The sequence below is a fragment of the Cnephaeus nilssonii genome (genome assembly GCF_951640355.1).
Source record: "Cnephaeus nilssonii genome assembly, chromosome: 7".
Taxonomy (NCBI): Eukaryota; Metazoa; Chordata; class Mammalia; order Chiroptera; family Vespertilionidae; genus Cnephaeus; species Cnephaeus nilssonii.
This window is the reverse complement of record NC_137078.1, coordinates 21,829,785-21,846,325: the sequence shown is the minus strand read 5'-3', so window position 1 is coordinate 21,846,325 and position 16,541 is coordinate 21,829,785. Positions and strand designations below refer to the sequence as shown.

At 47.1% G+C, this 16,541-nt stretch overlaps 1 protein-coding gene across 3 annotated transcripts in view; it reads left to right on the top strand.

Moving 5' to 3' along the window:
- GFOD1 (Gfo/Idh/MocA-like oxidoreductase domain containing 1) overlaps positions 1-15,803 on the top strand; it is a 109,000-nt gene extending 93,197 nt beyond the window's left edge. For all 3 annotated transcript variants that reach the window (XM_079776168.1, XM_079776170.1, XM_079776169.1), the window contains exon 2: positions 9,500-15,803. In XM_079776168.1, the coding sequence (XP_079632294.1) occupies positions 9,500-10,419 (920 nt within the window). In that variant the 3' untranslated portion in view covers positions 10,420-15,803. The remainder of the gene's footprint in view (positions 1-9,499) is intronic.
- The last annotated feature ends 738 nt before the right edge of the window (positions 15,804-16,541 follow it).

The following is a 16,541-nucleotide window of genomic DNA, read 5'->3' as shown; positions in this document are numbered from 1 at the left end:
GCAGCCCAGTCTCTTTTAGATGAGTCTGGTGGCCCAGCTGTTCAGCATTCTGCCCTTTGCACCCCTCCACTGCAGAAGGAGGCTGCTCCTATGGGGAAAGTGTGGCTTATGTGACTGGCTATGTTCCCTGGATCCAGGTGGTGTCCTCTGAATCCTGGCTCGCCCAGGTGTGGAATGGTGGTGCAGGCTCCAGAGGGATTATTTCAGGCCACTCCCCAAAATAATGACACTACGGTGTCGTTTAGCTATTTGGGACAAATATAGCCAGACTCAAGTGATGAGGCCCACAGTCCTGACTATTTTTTTCTGCCCCAAGTCCCTGAGCACTGTAGTGAGTGCATCCATTCCCAGGCCTCTGTTCTCCCATGGACTCACCGCCTCCCTGCCCTTCACACTCGGGTTTTGATGTGCCACCTAATATAAAGCTGCCTCAGACCCCCTACCTGGGAAGTTGGCCACTAGTCTGGAAGGTCTCTGGCTCCCACATGTCTACCTGCTGCTTCTAATCCCCTATTCATGGTCTCCCTGGGCTAGACGTGGCGAGCCTTTCTTTTCTCTCCTGGGGAATGCCCAGGCTGGGAGGAGCTGACTAGTGACTTTCCAACATCAGATTCTCATTCTCAACAAATGGAAGCCATAGTGGTGGAGATGTGTGGGATGTACCAATGAGGAAATAAACAATGAAAAATGTTTCCGGACTACTGTCCCTGTTACAGATGTTATGGGCTCCATGACTAGATGATACTAAGGTGCATGAAACCATCTGAGAACATTTAGCTCCTGATGGATTTCTGTGCAAAAGGGGGGCTGAGCCCACAGGCTTGCGTAGCAGGGGAAAGCCCATGGAAAGGCTTGGTGGGATAGGGGTGGGCCTTCAAGGGCGGGTTGGCTATCGAAAGCACTCGAATGTCTAATTCAGTTCAGTATCAAGTCCCATCCAGATCAGTGCGCTGACTTCCTTTCTGTGGCCGTCCCCTCTTTCAGAGCTGGCATCAGGGGCCTTGACGAGAGGAGCCGAATATGGGTCACCCCGACCCATTTCCATCTCAAGTTTGAAAGGAGAATGGAAACGTAATCAGGCTCCTGAGACTTCTGGCTGACGGCAGCAGAGCATTAGGCATTCCCACCCCCAGCGCCCCGGTTTCTGAAGCTCCCCACAGTTCCTTACACAGCTCTCCTCAGAGCCCGCCTGTGGGGCCCTGTGGGGCAGGCCCTGCACATGTGCACAGGTCCATGTAGCCGGCAAGGATGGTAGCAGATATCAGGGAGATGATTGTCGTCTCGGGGTGGTGCATACCATTTAGATGTGGGGACAAAGAATAGCCTAGCCAGTGTCAGGACCAGGGTGGCCAGAAGGCAGGAGGAGTGCAGACGTTAAGGCCAGGCTTGCTCTGGAAACATGGGCCAGCTCCCAGCTGCACTACTCACTGGGTTGTCTAATTGTGGGCGCGTTGCTTACCCGCTCAGAGGCTCAGTTTCCACCTCTGTGAGTTGGGGCCGATATTTGTACCTGCCTCATGGGGTTGTGTATAGTGAGGAATGGAGGTGCATGTAAAACACGCAGCCTCTTCTGGCACAGAGTAAAGTGTTAAAAAAAAAATGTTCGTTGCTGTTTGAAGTTATGTCCTCGTTGTTGTGAAGAGGTCAGATTCATGGTTTGAGTTGGGAAGTTGTTCACCAGGAAACCCCAGGGGACGAGGATGAGGGATTTCTCCAAAGGGGCTTTCCTCCCAGTGTCTACGGAAGGAGACCCAGAGGGCACAGAGTGGGGTTCAGACACGTCACCCTACTCTTGCTGCCACTCCTCTTGCACTTTCTAAGCTGAAGGAAAACACGTGTGTGGCGGGGAAGGGAGGAGATACAGAGGGGTGTGGAGGGATACAGGAAGAGAGAGACCCCAACTAAGTGGAGTGTTGCAGTGAGTGAGTGAAACTGAGCAAACGCCCTGCATCTCAGGTGCAGCTAAGGAGCTGTTATAAATAGCCCTGTCTGTTCAGATACTTAGCTCTTCCTTCACTCTAAACTCCAGTTCTGCTTGGTCTGCTTTGAACCATAGAGTCTTTTAAGGCTCAAATCAACCTCACCCTCAGAAAATTGAGTATCAGAAAATATACATGGAATTTTTGTAAAAAGTCCACGTTTAGCAGTTTCTCAGGTCCCGGGGTAAACACCATTTTTTAAATGGGACCCGAATCTTCTGAAGGAACAGGTAAACTCTTACACATACTTCAGAACCCTGCTCAAATGTCACCTCTCCTGCAAAGCTTTCCACCATGCCCACATCAGTGGGAGCCTTTCCTTTGTACTCTCATTGCTCATCCCTCTATTAGGTCTCATGATCTATTAGCTCCCGTAACTTATTAACTCTCATAATCACTCATTTCCTCGACTAGACTGTGAGCTCCTATTCATCTTTCTCACTCATTTTTCGGTCCAGTGGCCAGCACAGAAATGTTGAAGGAATGGAATATCAATGAAGATAATGAGTTCCCTGCTTGGATTGCAGAGAACGCCTTCTCTCCCTTCTGTGCACGGGAGGAAAACTTAGGAAGCCATATCTGATGGCACTTCCTGAGGGCTCTGCCAATCTGCCAGGATGGCTGCAAGCCCGCCTGCAGGCCAGCATCCATTTTGGCTTTCAGAAGATAAAGGACTGTCAACACAAGTGGAATAATCCAGAAGAACTGGTGGGAAGTAGCATGGGCCTTCTAAATTCCCACCATTGATTAGATAAGGGAGTGTGTCCTTGGAAGTGTGTGGCAGGGAGGGGTGTTTTGAAGTTCCAGGCTGGTTACGCTAAGGATGGGCTCTGGTCTCTGGGTGCCCAGCAGCAGCCATACTCCAGGTACCCAGGGGTAACCTATCTGATCAAGGACAGGGAAGGGCAGCTGTTCGGGGCAGCAGGGATCATGTCTTTCCCTAGAGGTGTCAATGGGAAGCCCCGTGTCCCGGCTCCTGGGGGGGATCTATTTGGATGGAACAGTGCCCTGGTCTCCGGAAAAGATACAGATGGATGCTTGGCCACAGCTTGGAGACCCTGAGCCTGGAGGGTGTGAGGGGAGCAGCTGTTTGAGGGGGGCTTTGAAGTCTACTGGTTGGAATGGCCTTCCGATAGCACTAACTCCCCACAAGGGCTGTGGGTATTTGGACTCTGTTACAGAGAGCACACTCAGCGGGCTTTGCAGGAAGCCAAATTTCCATTTCCCCTGAGGGATCCCAGGAGTGCAGTGAAGCTCCCTCTGAAATTATTTAATTTGAAAGCTTCTGACAAAGAGCAGGCATTCTGCCTTGCATACTGCACGTTGACCCTCCAGAATTTCCCATCCAGCTCATTTTCTCCCCAGGACACAGGTGAGAAGATTTCCAGTCCCACCAGTGTACAGGCAGGGACTTCTTGCTTTATTTGCTGATGGGGGTACTCATCTTGAAAAATAAAGTTGGTTCCAGCCCAAAGGACCCCTCCCCACAAAAGACCCAGCATTCTGTTCTCATGCAGAAGGGAAATGGTCTCTGTGGATGTGGGCTATGAAGACTTCCCCAGAATGTGCAGGCCAGTGCTGACACGGTCTCTGCCACACCCACAGTCCCACTGTGCAACCTTGACAATGTGGCGAGATTCTAAGACATCCCTTTCTGGGGTCAGGGACAGCCCCCTCGGTGGAGCTAGCGGAGTGCAGCATGATGGAGTGATGGCTCGCACTCTGAGGGGGAAGCAGCATCCGCCAGAGCCCCACGTGCCCAGAAAGCTCCCGCCGTCTCTTCACATCATCGTGAGCACCAGTGGGCTTTGCTGAAACTCCAACTGCTCGGGAAATGCTGGGGCTTGGCAAAACACAAACCACTTTTTCTCAAGCATTTAGTATTTTTTTCCCTGCTTTCCATTTGTACCGCTTGTTTATTTGGAGTAAAATTGAGTCCATATGGTTCATGTCCCTTGGCCTGATTCTCCACGGCATGGTTTTCTGTAAGACTGTCTGAGGTCCCAGAGTTTTTTATCTTTTGCCTTAGAAAGACACAGCATCTTACCACAGAGAATCCGAAGCCGAACCTAAGGGGAGTGTGTTTTGCATGATACTCTGAAGGGTACATGAATCCAGGGCTGTAAACGTGGCCCTCAAGTGAGAAAGCACAGGCTCTCCTCGTAGGGGATGCGGAGCAGAGACCCGGGCTGTATTTTCCCTCATGGCTTCCCAGTAGGAGTCGGCCTGGGCTGTGTTAGAGGCAGGCTCATAAAGGGCTCTGCCTCTCCCTGACTGCCTCTCCCTGAGAAACCGAGCCCTCCACTTTCTGTCTCTGGGGTGGAATCTATTTACCTTCACACGGTATGAGGGAGGGCACACCCATGTGCTTAGGGGGGAGTGCAAGATTTTGCCCTTACTATTTCCTTTCCAGGGCAAAATGGACAGGGAGGGCTTTTCTCTATGGAGCCCATTCCAGCATTTTCTCTGAGGTTGGCAAGAAAGGTAATGTGGTAAGACACATGAAAATCATGAAGACAACAAAGACTTGAACTTTCTAGAGCGCTAAACCCAAAGCTCAGGCTGACAGAGGCAACTTGAAGGCAGGTGTTATCTATCTGCTTTCTTTGGGAGAAATTCAGTGTATGTACAATAGCATCTGACACGCCCAGGCTTGTGGGCTATGTCTAGCCTCTGCCTGGACAAGGCAAGTTCCCGTTACCTTGCATGTGATTTTAGGGGTAAGGGAAATGCTCTGCACGACACTAATGCACCTACACACACCTGCATAGATACACACTTGCATACACACATTTGCATACACACATACCTGCATACATACACGCGCACGCACACACACACACACACCTGTATACACACACCTGCATACACATGCCTGCACACACACTCACCTGCATACACACAGTGTCTGATGATTGGAAGCCTACAATTAAAATTGTATTCCTTTAAGTATACTTTAAGCTATCAGATGAATAAGGTATAAGGTGGTAAAAACATGGTGATTGTAGTTCATAACCCTATATTGTATAATTGAAATTGGCTAAGAGGGTAGAACTTAAATGTTCTCACATGCACACAAAAGATAACTATGAAGGGTGTTGGAAGTGTTAATTAAGTAGATGGTGGGAATCCTTTCACAATATATATGAATATCAAGTCACCATGATGTACATTTTAAATATCTTATAATTTTATGTCAATTATACCTCAGTAAAGCTATAATAAAACAAAAACAAGCAAACGATGACAAAAATAGAATTGCACTACTTTAGCCTAAGCCCTGGATTCTTATTAAGCCACCGAGAACCTTGGAATTTTGGTAGGGCATATTTGGGTGGGAAAAGGCTGGGAAAGAGAATCTAAGGATCTTGGGGGTTCCAGAGTGGGCTTTGCAGATGTCTCACCAAGAGGTAGGGTTGAGGAAGACTGTCCAGAAGAGAGAAAGCAATCTTTGTTTCATACATCTGTGAGGGTCTGCTAGCTCTGCATTTTGGATTCCTTTTAAAACTGGAAGAATTATCGTATTTTAAATAATATGTCATAAAGGTTTCAAGAAGTGACCCAACACTTTTCGATGGAGATTCCTGTTCCTCAGAACCTGGGGGAGGGTTGTGCATGGTCTTGGGATGTGGGCAAAGTTTTGTAGGTATGTTTGAGATGCATCTTCTGGAGAGAGACCATAACTTTCACCAGGATCATGAAGAGGTCCTGATGGAATGGAGCAGAAGAACTGGCCACATAGTCTGAGCCTCTGGAACAGTCCAAGTTCAGGGTCTGTGGCGTTTTCACCAGCTCGCTGGGGCACAGGTGTAGGGACAGGTCTGTTAGCTCTGGGACGTGCCTGCCCATCCGAGCTGTGGAGGGCCCTCCTGCCATTCCACGAACTCTGCCCTTCAAAGGTCTGCTTGTCTCTTTTGGGCTTACAAAAGAAAAAGTGTTGTTGTTTTTTTTCTGACCATAACGTAGACACTTAGAAAATGTAGAAAAATGTAGTGAAGGAAATAAAAATCAATCATAGCCGAAACCGGTTTGGCTCAGTGGATAGAGCGTCGGCCTGCGGACTCAAGAGTCCCAAGTTCGATTCCGGTCAAGGGCATGTACCTTGGTTGTGGGCACATCCCCAGTAGGGGGTGTGCAAGAGGCAGCTGATCGATGTTTCTCTCTCATCGATGTTTCTAACTCTCAATCCCTCTCTCTTCCTCTCTGTAAAAAAATCAATAAAATATATTTTAAAAATATATAAATAAATAAAAATCAATCATAATCTTACAATGAATTAATCATTGTAAACATTTTGAGATAGCCCCATTCAGGTTTTTTCCTTTTGTCTTTATAAGAGAGAGTTGACATCATAGTATGTCTATGAATGGAGCACTTTTCACTTAACATTACATCATAATCATCTTGCCTGCCATTAAAAAGTCTTCATAAACATCATTTTCAGTGGCTGCACAATATTCCATTGTATGGCTGTACTACAGTGTACTTACCCATTCTTCTAGCGTTGAGCATTTGTATTGTTCCCGGCTTTTTACTTTAATAAATAATGCATGAGAAGCATCTCTGGCAAGAAGCTGTGCTTACATTTTGGATTATTTCTTTATGATAGATTCCTAGAAGTCTCTTCAGACTTTTGATGATACTGTAAGTGAAGGTGTTGCTGAGACCTATCTATAACGTGTGGACATCACAAAAGACTGTGGGCAGAGAGGTGGGGCCAAGCATCGCTGGATTCCTGCAAAACGCACGCCTTGCCTCTAGGTGCTGTGGGCTCAGTGGAAGACCCCGCTGTTATCCTTGAGGCACTTCCTGGGCAGTGTGAGCCCACAGCATACATAAGTAGCCTAAAGGAAGAAATGACTGTATCTCAGAACCGTGGGGGCGCCATGCATGAGTTCCGAATGGGGCAGAGGTCTGCATGTATGTTCATATTGCATTTTCTGGAGAGGGAGTCTAGCTTTCATCAGAATCTTTTCATCTAGAGAGCTGCAAAGAATTATCGTTTGGGGGGCGGGGGGGCATGAATTAAATTTCCCAATTAATTTTTTTTTTTTACTATTTTATAGTTTCTATAACAGAACTAAGATAAACTTTTTTCATGTGCCATTAATTTGGCCTATTGAGCGTAACTAGCAGATGGCAGTCAGGGGTCCTGGTTTTGGGGACCTTGAGGTAGGATATAGGAGAGGCCACAGCACAGCCTGTACCCAACTGGTATGAGGCAGATTTGGGCAGCATTTGTCACCTACCAATGCATTTACATGTAAATCTGCTCCTGTCCACATGAGCCGGTGTTACACGAGCCTAATGCCTACAGGATCATATTATTGGAACATTAAGTTATGCAGGTGCATGGCACTGGTTAGCTAAACCAGTGCTTCCTCATCCCTCTGCTGGAGCCTGGTTGCTGAAAGTTAAAGGTGCTTCTTACTGCTTGCTCATGGTCATCAGGAAGCCGCCAGCTTTCCTAATAAGGAGATGTGGTCGCTGTGCAGGCTCCAGGCCTTTCACTCAGGGCCAGAATGAGATGTGCACATGGAAATTCATAGCCACTGGTTGTATTTATTTTCTGCACTCTGTTCTGACCGTGTCTGTTGTTTGACTAGTTCTTCCAATGGGAAGAGGGAGCCGTGTTCCAGGCTGTGGCCTTGTCCAGGTGTCCACAGAAGTCTATCTCAGCTCACCTTGTGGTGAGATTCCATGGATTTTGCCAAGTCAGGTGCCCACAGTTGGGACAGGCATGGGTGTGTGTGTCTCATCATCCCACAGCCCTACGGTATCTCCCGTGTCTGTGTTGAAAGTGCCTGGGTCCCCATTAGAGGGTCTGTGTGCAGAGCATGACAGGACAACAAGGCCCTACCATGGGTGGCCACATGCCTTGACTCAGAAGCTCCCCAAGTCATTTTTTTGTTAAATGTGTTTTTATTGATTTCAGAGAGGAAGGGAGAGGGGGAGAGAGAGAGAGAAGCATCAATGATGAGAAAGAATCATTGATCGGCTGCCTTCTGTATGTACAACCCCGGCATGTGTGCTGACCGGGTATCAAACTGTGACCTCCTGGTTCACAGGTTGACACTCAACCACTGAGCCATGCTGGCCAGGCTCCCTAAGTCTTTTTACCTAGCTTCCTGGCTTGCTAACAAAATTGGTATAATTCTGTTATTGTTGTGTTATTCTCAGTTCCAGCTGGCTGTTCCTCCAGCTTTGGCTGAGTTGTTTTTCTTCCTTGACTCTTGGCTTCTGCAGAATGAGTCCCTTTCTCCTTCCCTGTCACCCTCCTTCCTCTAGCCCTTTGTTTTCTCTAGACCCAGAACCCAGTCTCCTCAAGGGCTTGCGTCCTCCTGCAATTTATGCACTCATTCAAGTCATCACATAAGCCTAATTCTTCTTGGGCCTCAGCTCCTTTGGCCAAAAGCACGACACCTCACTGTGAGACAGATGGCAGTCAGGGAGGAACTGGTCACTGCCCACCCTCAGATAATGTCTGTTCTTCCCATAAGGAGGCAGAAAACATTCAACTAGCACATCTGTGACCACTGCCAGCCCTAATCCATAATGCACAGTAAACAAGAAAGGTAACACTCAAAATATAATCCTTTGTTGGTGGCTGTGGGGGAGGCAGCTAAAAGCTTAGGCCTTTGAAGGCTATCATTAAGAAATTCTTCCTCATACTTAATCAGAAATGACCTTGGCCTTGATTTAAGCTTATGTATTCTGGTTTTGTCCAGATAGAGATGTATTCTTTTCTCTCCATATGATACTTTTAATAATGCATTGGAAATAAAATTTTATTTTACATAAAAAATAAAACTTAAAGCATATCTTATGTAAGATAATTATAAAACATATTTTATATTATTTGTAAAAAGATTATATTGCATACCGTATTTTCTGGCGTATAAGACGACTGGGTGTATAAGATTTTCCTGGGTTAAAAAGTCGTTTTATATGCCGGAAAATACAGTAGTCCAATATATCTAATCCATTATATCTAATCCCATCAATATAGTCCAATATACTGTATTTTCAGGTGTATAACACGACTTTTTAACCCAGGAAAATTTTATACGCCCAGTCGTCTTATACGCCAGAAAGTACGGTAATTTAATAGAACTCATTTAAATATTTTAAATATATTTTATAAGTAACATATTTGTATATAAAACATGATAGACTTATATACATAAAATATTAAATGAGGTATTTTATATTTTAAACATTTATAAAATATAGGCTATTTAAAATGTTTCAATAAAGCAATATTTAAATCATTGCTGATGGTTTATACTAAAGTAAATCAACTTAGCTATTTAATAACTGTATATAAAATATTGAAATATATAGAATGTATTATTTTTGCATAAATAAAAGGTGTTATAAAATATTTAGTTGCAATAAGGATATCCGATTCGGTCTGGTTCCCATTGTAAGAATTAACATTTGAGGGCATAGCACCCCTACCACTCTCTGCTCCCTCCGCATCCAGCGCCCTGACCCGCTGTTTTTCCTCCTGCCCGCAGGCATAGGCAAGAACGTCATCTGCGACCGCACGGCCACGCCGCTGGACGCCTTCCGCATGATGTCGGCCGCCCACTACTACCCCAAGCTCATGAGCATCATGGGCAACGTGCTGCGCTTCCTGCCGGCCTTCGTGCGCATGAAGCAGCTCATCGAGGAGGGCTACGTGGGCGAGCTGCTGGTGTGCGAGGTGCAGGTGCACAGCGGCAGCCTGCTGGGCAAGAAGTACAACTGGAGCTGCGACGACCTGATGGGCGGAGGCGGCCTGCACTCGGTGGGCACCTACATCATCGACCTGCTCACCTTCCTCACTGGCCAGAAGGCCCTCAAGGTCCACGGGCTGCTCAAGACCTTCGTGAAGCAGACCGACCACATCAAGGGCATCCGCCAGATCACCAGCGATGACTTCTGCACCTTCCAGATGGTGCTGGAGGGCGGGGTGTGCTGCACCGTCACCCTTAACTTCAACGTGCCCGGCGAGTTCAAGCAGGACGTGACCGTGGTGGGCTCTGCCGGGCGCCTGCTGGCGGTGGGCACGGACCTGTACGGGCAGCGCAATAGCGCCCCGGAGCAGGAGCTGCTGCTGCAGGACTCCACACCTGTCCGCAACTCCCTGCTGCCGGAGAAGGCCTTCAGCGACATCCCCTCGCCCTACCTGCGGGGCACCATCAAGATGATGCAGGCCGTGCGCCAGGCCTTCCAGGACCAGGACGACCGGCGCACGTGGGATGGCCGGCCGCTCACCATGGCTGCCACCTTCGACGACTGTCTGTATGCCCTGTGCGTGGTAGACACCATCAAGAGGTCCAGCCAGACGGGCGAGTGGCAGAACATTGCCATCATGACGGAGGAGCCGGAGCTGAGCCCCGCCTACCTGATCAGCGAGGCCATGCGCCGGAGCAGGATGTCCTTGTACTGTTAGCACAGACTGGGGACCTAGGGGACTTAGGCCTTCTGCGTGGGGCCCAGAGGCAAAGGTGTGGGAGAGAGTGGCCTCCAGGAGTGTGGGGATGGGGAGGTGGAGGGACAATGGGAATAAGTGGCATCTGAGGAGGTGAACTGTAGCCCAGGTGAGGGGCCCCGAACAAGACTGTCAGGATGCTGAGTAAATAGCCGGGGAGTGTTCAGAGGGCCTGCCTTTCCTGAGATCATCCCTGCTGGGCATTTGCCTGAGAGGGAGGAGGTTTAGCTGCCTCTGCTGCCCTTTACTGTGGGGAGCAAGGAGAGGTGCTTTTCCCCTTCACCTCATCCACCCCCATACCTTGGCCTCCTTTGCAAGCCAAATGCTCCTGTGAGGTCAAGCTTAGTTGGTGTGGCCTCCCTATTCTGCCCCCCACAAAAAATCTCGCAGGAGAAGGCACATCCTCCCATGTCCACACAAGCCTGTTGGCCTGGGGAAAGGTGGGGGTGCAATGGGCTACTGAGAAAGTTCCAATTCCAGGAAGCCACTTGAAGTGTCTGGAGGCAAAAGTACTTGGCAACGAAGTGTACAGCTTTCTTGACTGATTGTTCTTCCTCAGAGGAAGCAGGAGGGAGTGTCTTCCTAATTGGTCCACTGCCCTTCACCTGGCCTGAGGTCGGGTACGGAGTGCCGGGAATGCCAGCAGAGACAGGGTCTCTTTAAGCCAAAATGAGAGAGCAAGAACATACCCTGCATGGAAACAGACGAGGCAGAGAACAGCATATCCCTTTGAACTTGTCAGCAATGAAAAAAATTGCAAGAAGCCATCTTGTAACACTACTTCTGGTGGAGGGTTGAGTGTAAGAGGGATTCCATGCTGAAGTATGGAGGTTGTCCTGTCACCTGGCTCCCCAGTTAAGGCCAAGGAGACGGGAGGAGGTTTGGGCCTGACTGCAAGCTCAGAGCTGCCCTCAAGAAGTGGGCAGCTGTGTGCCCCAGTGTTGCAGTGGGAGTTCCCCCAGAAGGGAAAGGGAGCTAGCCCTGGGTTTGCTTTGTGTTCCAACACCCATGCCTCCTACAAGCCAGGGAAGGGCTTTTAGGAGTTTCACGCAGCTCTGTGGATGGATGTAAAAGGGAAGTCTTCAGTTCCACTCAGATATAATCCACTTCCCTTAAAAAGAAGTAAAGCCTCTTTTCTCTAGCTTTGACCTTTGTTTTAATGATTCTGGTACCTGAAAAAAAAATGTAATAGGTGTTAAACAAAAGGACAACAAGGAACCTAAGGTTCAATGTTTCTAAAATGGGTTTTAGAGGCTTCTCAGGTGTATCTTCATGTAGGATTGAGAAGCTGATGTTGGAAAAACATATTCTTCTACTCCTTGGTCTCTTGTCTCTCTCGTCACCCTCTGCTTACAGAGCTTTTATTGGAGATGGCAAACTGCAGGTCAGCACAGGCAGCCAAAAGGGAACCACCTGACACACACACATATGGGTTTGTCAATGCTCACCGCCAACAAATGTCACTAAAATCACTCCTAAAAACTCAGGACAAGTCTTGAAAGAAAGGCCAAGTCAAATAATTTTGAAAACAGAATGATCCTTTTATCTTTTCTTAGTCCTTCATCCCAGCAGGACATTTGTCAAGGTTGGATGTAGAAACTAGGACTTGTTCACAGCTCACACAACTGAGGCTCAGGCTTCTTTTCATATGACTGGCAGTAGAGCTAGAAGGGAACTTAGGGGGTCAAGAGTTCACTCCCAGGCTCTGCCAAGGCAGAATCTGAAAACAGTGTCATCAGTTGCATCCTCCATGCGTCTCCCCGGGTCAATCTACTGTGCAGCCCAGGCTGCCCATGGGTGCGGTGTGGGTGTGCAAGCATCATGGGGATCGTGGTCATTTTCTAGCTCAGAGGAGCAAGGACTGCCTCCCTGGAAACACCACTTTGGGGGCCTTCCCACAACACAGTAAGGTTAGTCAGCTGAGACTCTCCAGGTACCTTCTAGTCCCTGATGCGTTTTCAGACTTCACGATGACGTGTTCAAAACTAGCGATTTGGTAGAATGGAAGTCTCCCAGTAATAATTTGAGCAGAGGGTCATGCCATGGGCTGTTTTGGTTCAGGTTCTCCTAAATTGCCCTCTGGACAGCTTTTGTGGAAACTGAATGGAACTTTTTGTGTGTGTGTGGTTTTTTCCCAATTTTTTTTTTGGGGGGGTGTCCTAGCTAGCCTGAAAGGCTGTGATTAAGGATGAAGGAAAGGAAACTAGATGACTCTATGGGCCTCATTTTTCTAAGTCATTTATAATCTAGGGATTTTCCTGGGGTTTAAGTTTCTGTACTTTCCCAAATTACTTGGGAGTTATTTTCCCCTGAAGGTGTCTGAGCTCTGCGAAAAATATTCAGTGTCTAAAACAAAAATTCTTCTTTGAGGCTGGGGTATATAGAAAGAATATACTTTTTAAAAGCATGAAAAATATTTCAGTAAGTGTAGTCAAATGTTATCTACTGACATGCATGTAGTAGGTAGATGCAGGAATGAGAGGAAGAAAGGACTGAGATAGTTAATTTTTTTTTAATACAAAAATTGTAGTAAATGGGGTTAAGCTGCTTCTTTAGTGCTCCTTTTGCTCCTGTCCTACCACTAGCAAAGACTTAACTGCACTATGAAGCTAAAATCTCAAGCTTTCAGCAGAGCTTGCTGAAACAAAGCCCAGCACCGAACAGCATCCCCGGGGGCCTGGGTACTATCAGCTGACTTTGGCCCAGGACAAGTCCCAGCAATAATCCAGCTTGTTTCGTGTGTTTCAATGAGCTGGTGTAATAGGGGCACCACTTTAGGGTCATCACATTTAGTCCCATCTTTGTGTGGATGCTTCTGCTGCTGGAAGTTTTGGCTCATGCCCCCGGTTGCCTCTGCTGGTGTCCCAAATTCCAAATTCTGAGAGGGGGTAGGCCAGGGGTTCCTACATGGCATCCACAGAGTGTGGACATGCTCTGGGCTTGTTGGGTTCTGTTTTCCTCTGGAGAGAGAGTCCATGACCACTATCAGCTTCTTCATGACTCTAATGGGAAAGGTAGAGCAGGATCCACAGAAACTCCTTAGCCTACCTGGCAGCAAATACCATTGTGTCGGTGTATCTGGACCCTAGAGGTAGTCTTGGCCAACTCCAGCTCATGATGAACTTCTCCCAGAGCCTTTTTCCTCTGCAGGAGCCATCGACTACTTCCTGTGCTCCACCATTTCTTGATATCCATTGTGTGCAGGGAGTTTAAGTTCATTATCTCATTTAGTCCACAAAAACAACCCTTTAGTATTGGGGATTGTTACTCCCATTTTACACGAGGTAATCAAGGCTCTGAAAGGAAGAGGAACTTGCCTGAGTCACACAACTATGAAGCAGAGACAGGGTGACCCTGTGGTTTTACTGTCAGCCTGGCCACTCGCCCAGGCAAGCTTGTGATTGCCACACAAGGCATAGGGCCACCCGCAGGACATGGTCTTGTTATTCCTCTGCTCACTGCTGGTGTAAACAAAAAAGGGCGCAAGAGTCAAGATGCAAAAGTGCAACACTTTAGTAGCCTGAGAGCCAGACACTTCAGTGGTCCTCCCAAGGGCTCCAGAAACAGGGACTGTGATGTGGGGAAGGAAAAGGTTGGTAGGCCACCACTTTCCACTGTTAACTAAATGGTCACTCAGACACGGTCCTGGCTGTACCTCCAGACTCCAATGAGAGCACTTGAGCCCATCACCTCCTAAAGCAGCATTGGGGGGGGGGGGGGTGGCAGGAGAGGAGGTAGCTTCATTTGTCCCAGAAGCTAGACTCAGGGCTGTCCCCTGAAACCCAGTGTTCCCACCTGCACACTTGCCCACTAGGGAGGGAATGCCCACTACTGGTAAAGACAAAGCCACAGAGGGGGGCTTTGATAATTTTTTAAACATGAGCTCCCCAATGTCATGGCCTCTGTTCCATAAACTTCAGGACTTTGATGGCCAATAAATGTGGGCAGTGGGTGGAGCAGGAGTCCTAAGCCAGATCTGTATCTAGGAAAGGGGTGTGTGGGGGGGTGGGGTGGGGGGGTGAGGGGGGAATGTTAGTAGAACTGGCCTCAGGAAATCCCAAAAGCCCACATCTGGATGTATGTCTCCATCCTTGCCAAGTACCATACAAATCAGAGATAACTGTTCACATTACAGTCACAGTGGGAAATCTTAAACAGTTTTTATGAGTACCTTCAAGACATAAACAAGTTTCTAGAAAATGGATTCAGCTGCAACAACTCAGGGAATACAGTCCATTTGCAGGTCTGAGTTCTAATTGCAACTCTTCCACTAAGTAGCCATGGGACCTCAGACAAGTCATTTCATCTCTCTGAGCCTCCCTCTCCCCACCTGAGAGCTATGAAGGTGCTGTGAGCAGCAGGATGTGACTTAGACAGAAAATGTGGCTTCTAGTCCTGGGTCTACCACTGAAAATCGGTGTGGCCATCACTTAACCTCTGGGGGATAGGAGATAAAGTCCCTTCAGATGCAACTGGACTTACTTTCACTGAGGATGTCATTAGAATGCCGAATCCCACCCAACCCCCATTACCAGAATAAAGACAATGGAATCAGAAACTTAATTTACAACCACAAGTCAATTCAACAGCTGTGACTATGAGACAGGGTGAGAGTTTAGAGGGTGTAAAGGTAAAAACGCAACACACTGCTAAATTGTGAGTCACAAACAAATGAACTTAGAAAGCCCACTCCCTAAGAAAAGACATTTTCCTATGTTATACTCAACCACCGGGAGCAAACTCCAAGGCTATCTATAATAATCGGCCAATGACATTTTGAAAATCCCCAACTCTGTGGTTTGCTGCATCACCTACAATCAGAATCGACTTAGAAAGTCGATTTTAAAAGAAGCTGAGTATATATGTATGTATATGTATAAAACCAAACTTATGTATAAAAAGTCAAGGCATGTATACTAGATATTTTAAAGAATTATTTATCAAGGGAAAAAGATGTGTGTTATAAAGTAAACAGAGTCTATATTTTCTATATAATGTAGATAGCAAAAATAGCTTATAAATTATAGAAGGTTTTTGTTTTCTTTTTTTGTTATTAAAGAAATAAAAAGGACAAAGAATGCAACTGTTCTTCATGTTTTATTGGCCAAACTACCGTGGGAGGTGGCCTCCCCTCCAGGCCCAGGGGCTGGTGCCCACCGTTACCTCTGCTAACGTGGGGCCATGGTTAGCATCACTCAGTCAGCTGGCACATGCCACCTCACACATGGATGACCTCCTGCTGTCCTCCACAATTTGCATTGATGGGATAAAGGAATGAAAGTAGCAAATAAAGATTGAAGAGAAGAACAATTCCAGCTGTTTTTCTGTTTATTAGACCCAAGTACTCTAGCTCATGAGTTAGTTATGTGGCCAGTCTGTGGAATGAGAAGCAAGAAAGGGGCTGGGAACGAAGGTGGTGCATCCAAGGAGAGAGAATGTGTGTGCACACACGTGTGTGTGTGTGTGTGTGTGTAAGAGAGAGAGAGAGAGAGAGAGAGAGAGAGAGAGAGAGAGAGAGAGAGAGAGAGAGAGAGAGAGAGCCTACTAGTCAAGATAAACAAGAGGACAACAAATATTTTAGGTTGGAGAGCAAATTTTAGAATTTCCTATTAATTTCCTATCTTAGCCTAATACCTCACATCAAGCTCTGAAAGACACTTTCTAACAGGCTCAGATGACCATTTACAATGAATACTGCTTGCTTTGTTCTAAGCAGTATTCAATGGCAAGCATCTTGAACTGAGCTCAGCCTAATTTCCAATCTGCATGACATGGACAGGCTACCTTTCCTTTCCACCCTGTGCTGTTTTAGAGAATGCACACAGGCAATTCTTCTGGTCATGCTTTCTCTTCATTTAAAATAGTTAAAAATGAGAAAGAATAATATAAAAGCTGAGATCTTGTTATTCATTCCTTCAGGAGCAGATTCTGATGCTAATGTATTCAGAACAGCCATCCAGTGAGACAGTAAATTGCAGCCAATCCCTGCGTTCATATGGATTATTGTAGTGCACACAGAACATTCTCACCTCATGATGCTGTGTAAACACCTTATGATACTGTCATAAATCTAAGAGTAGATC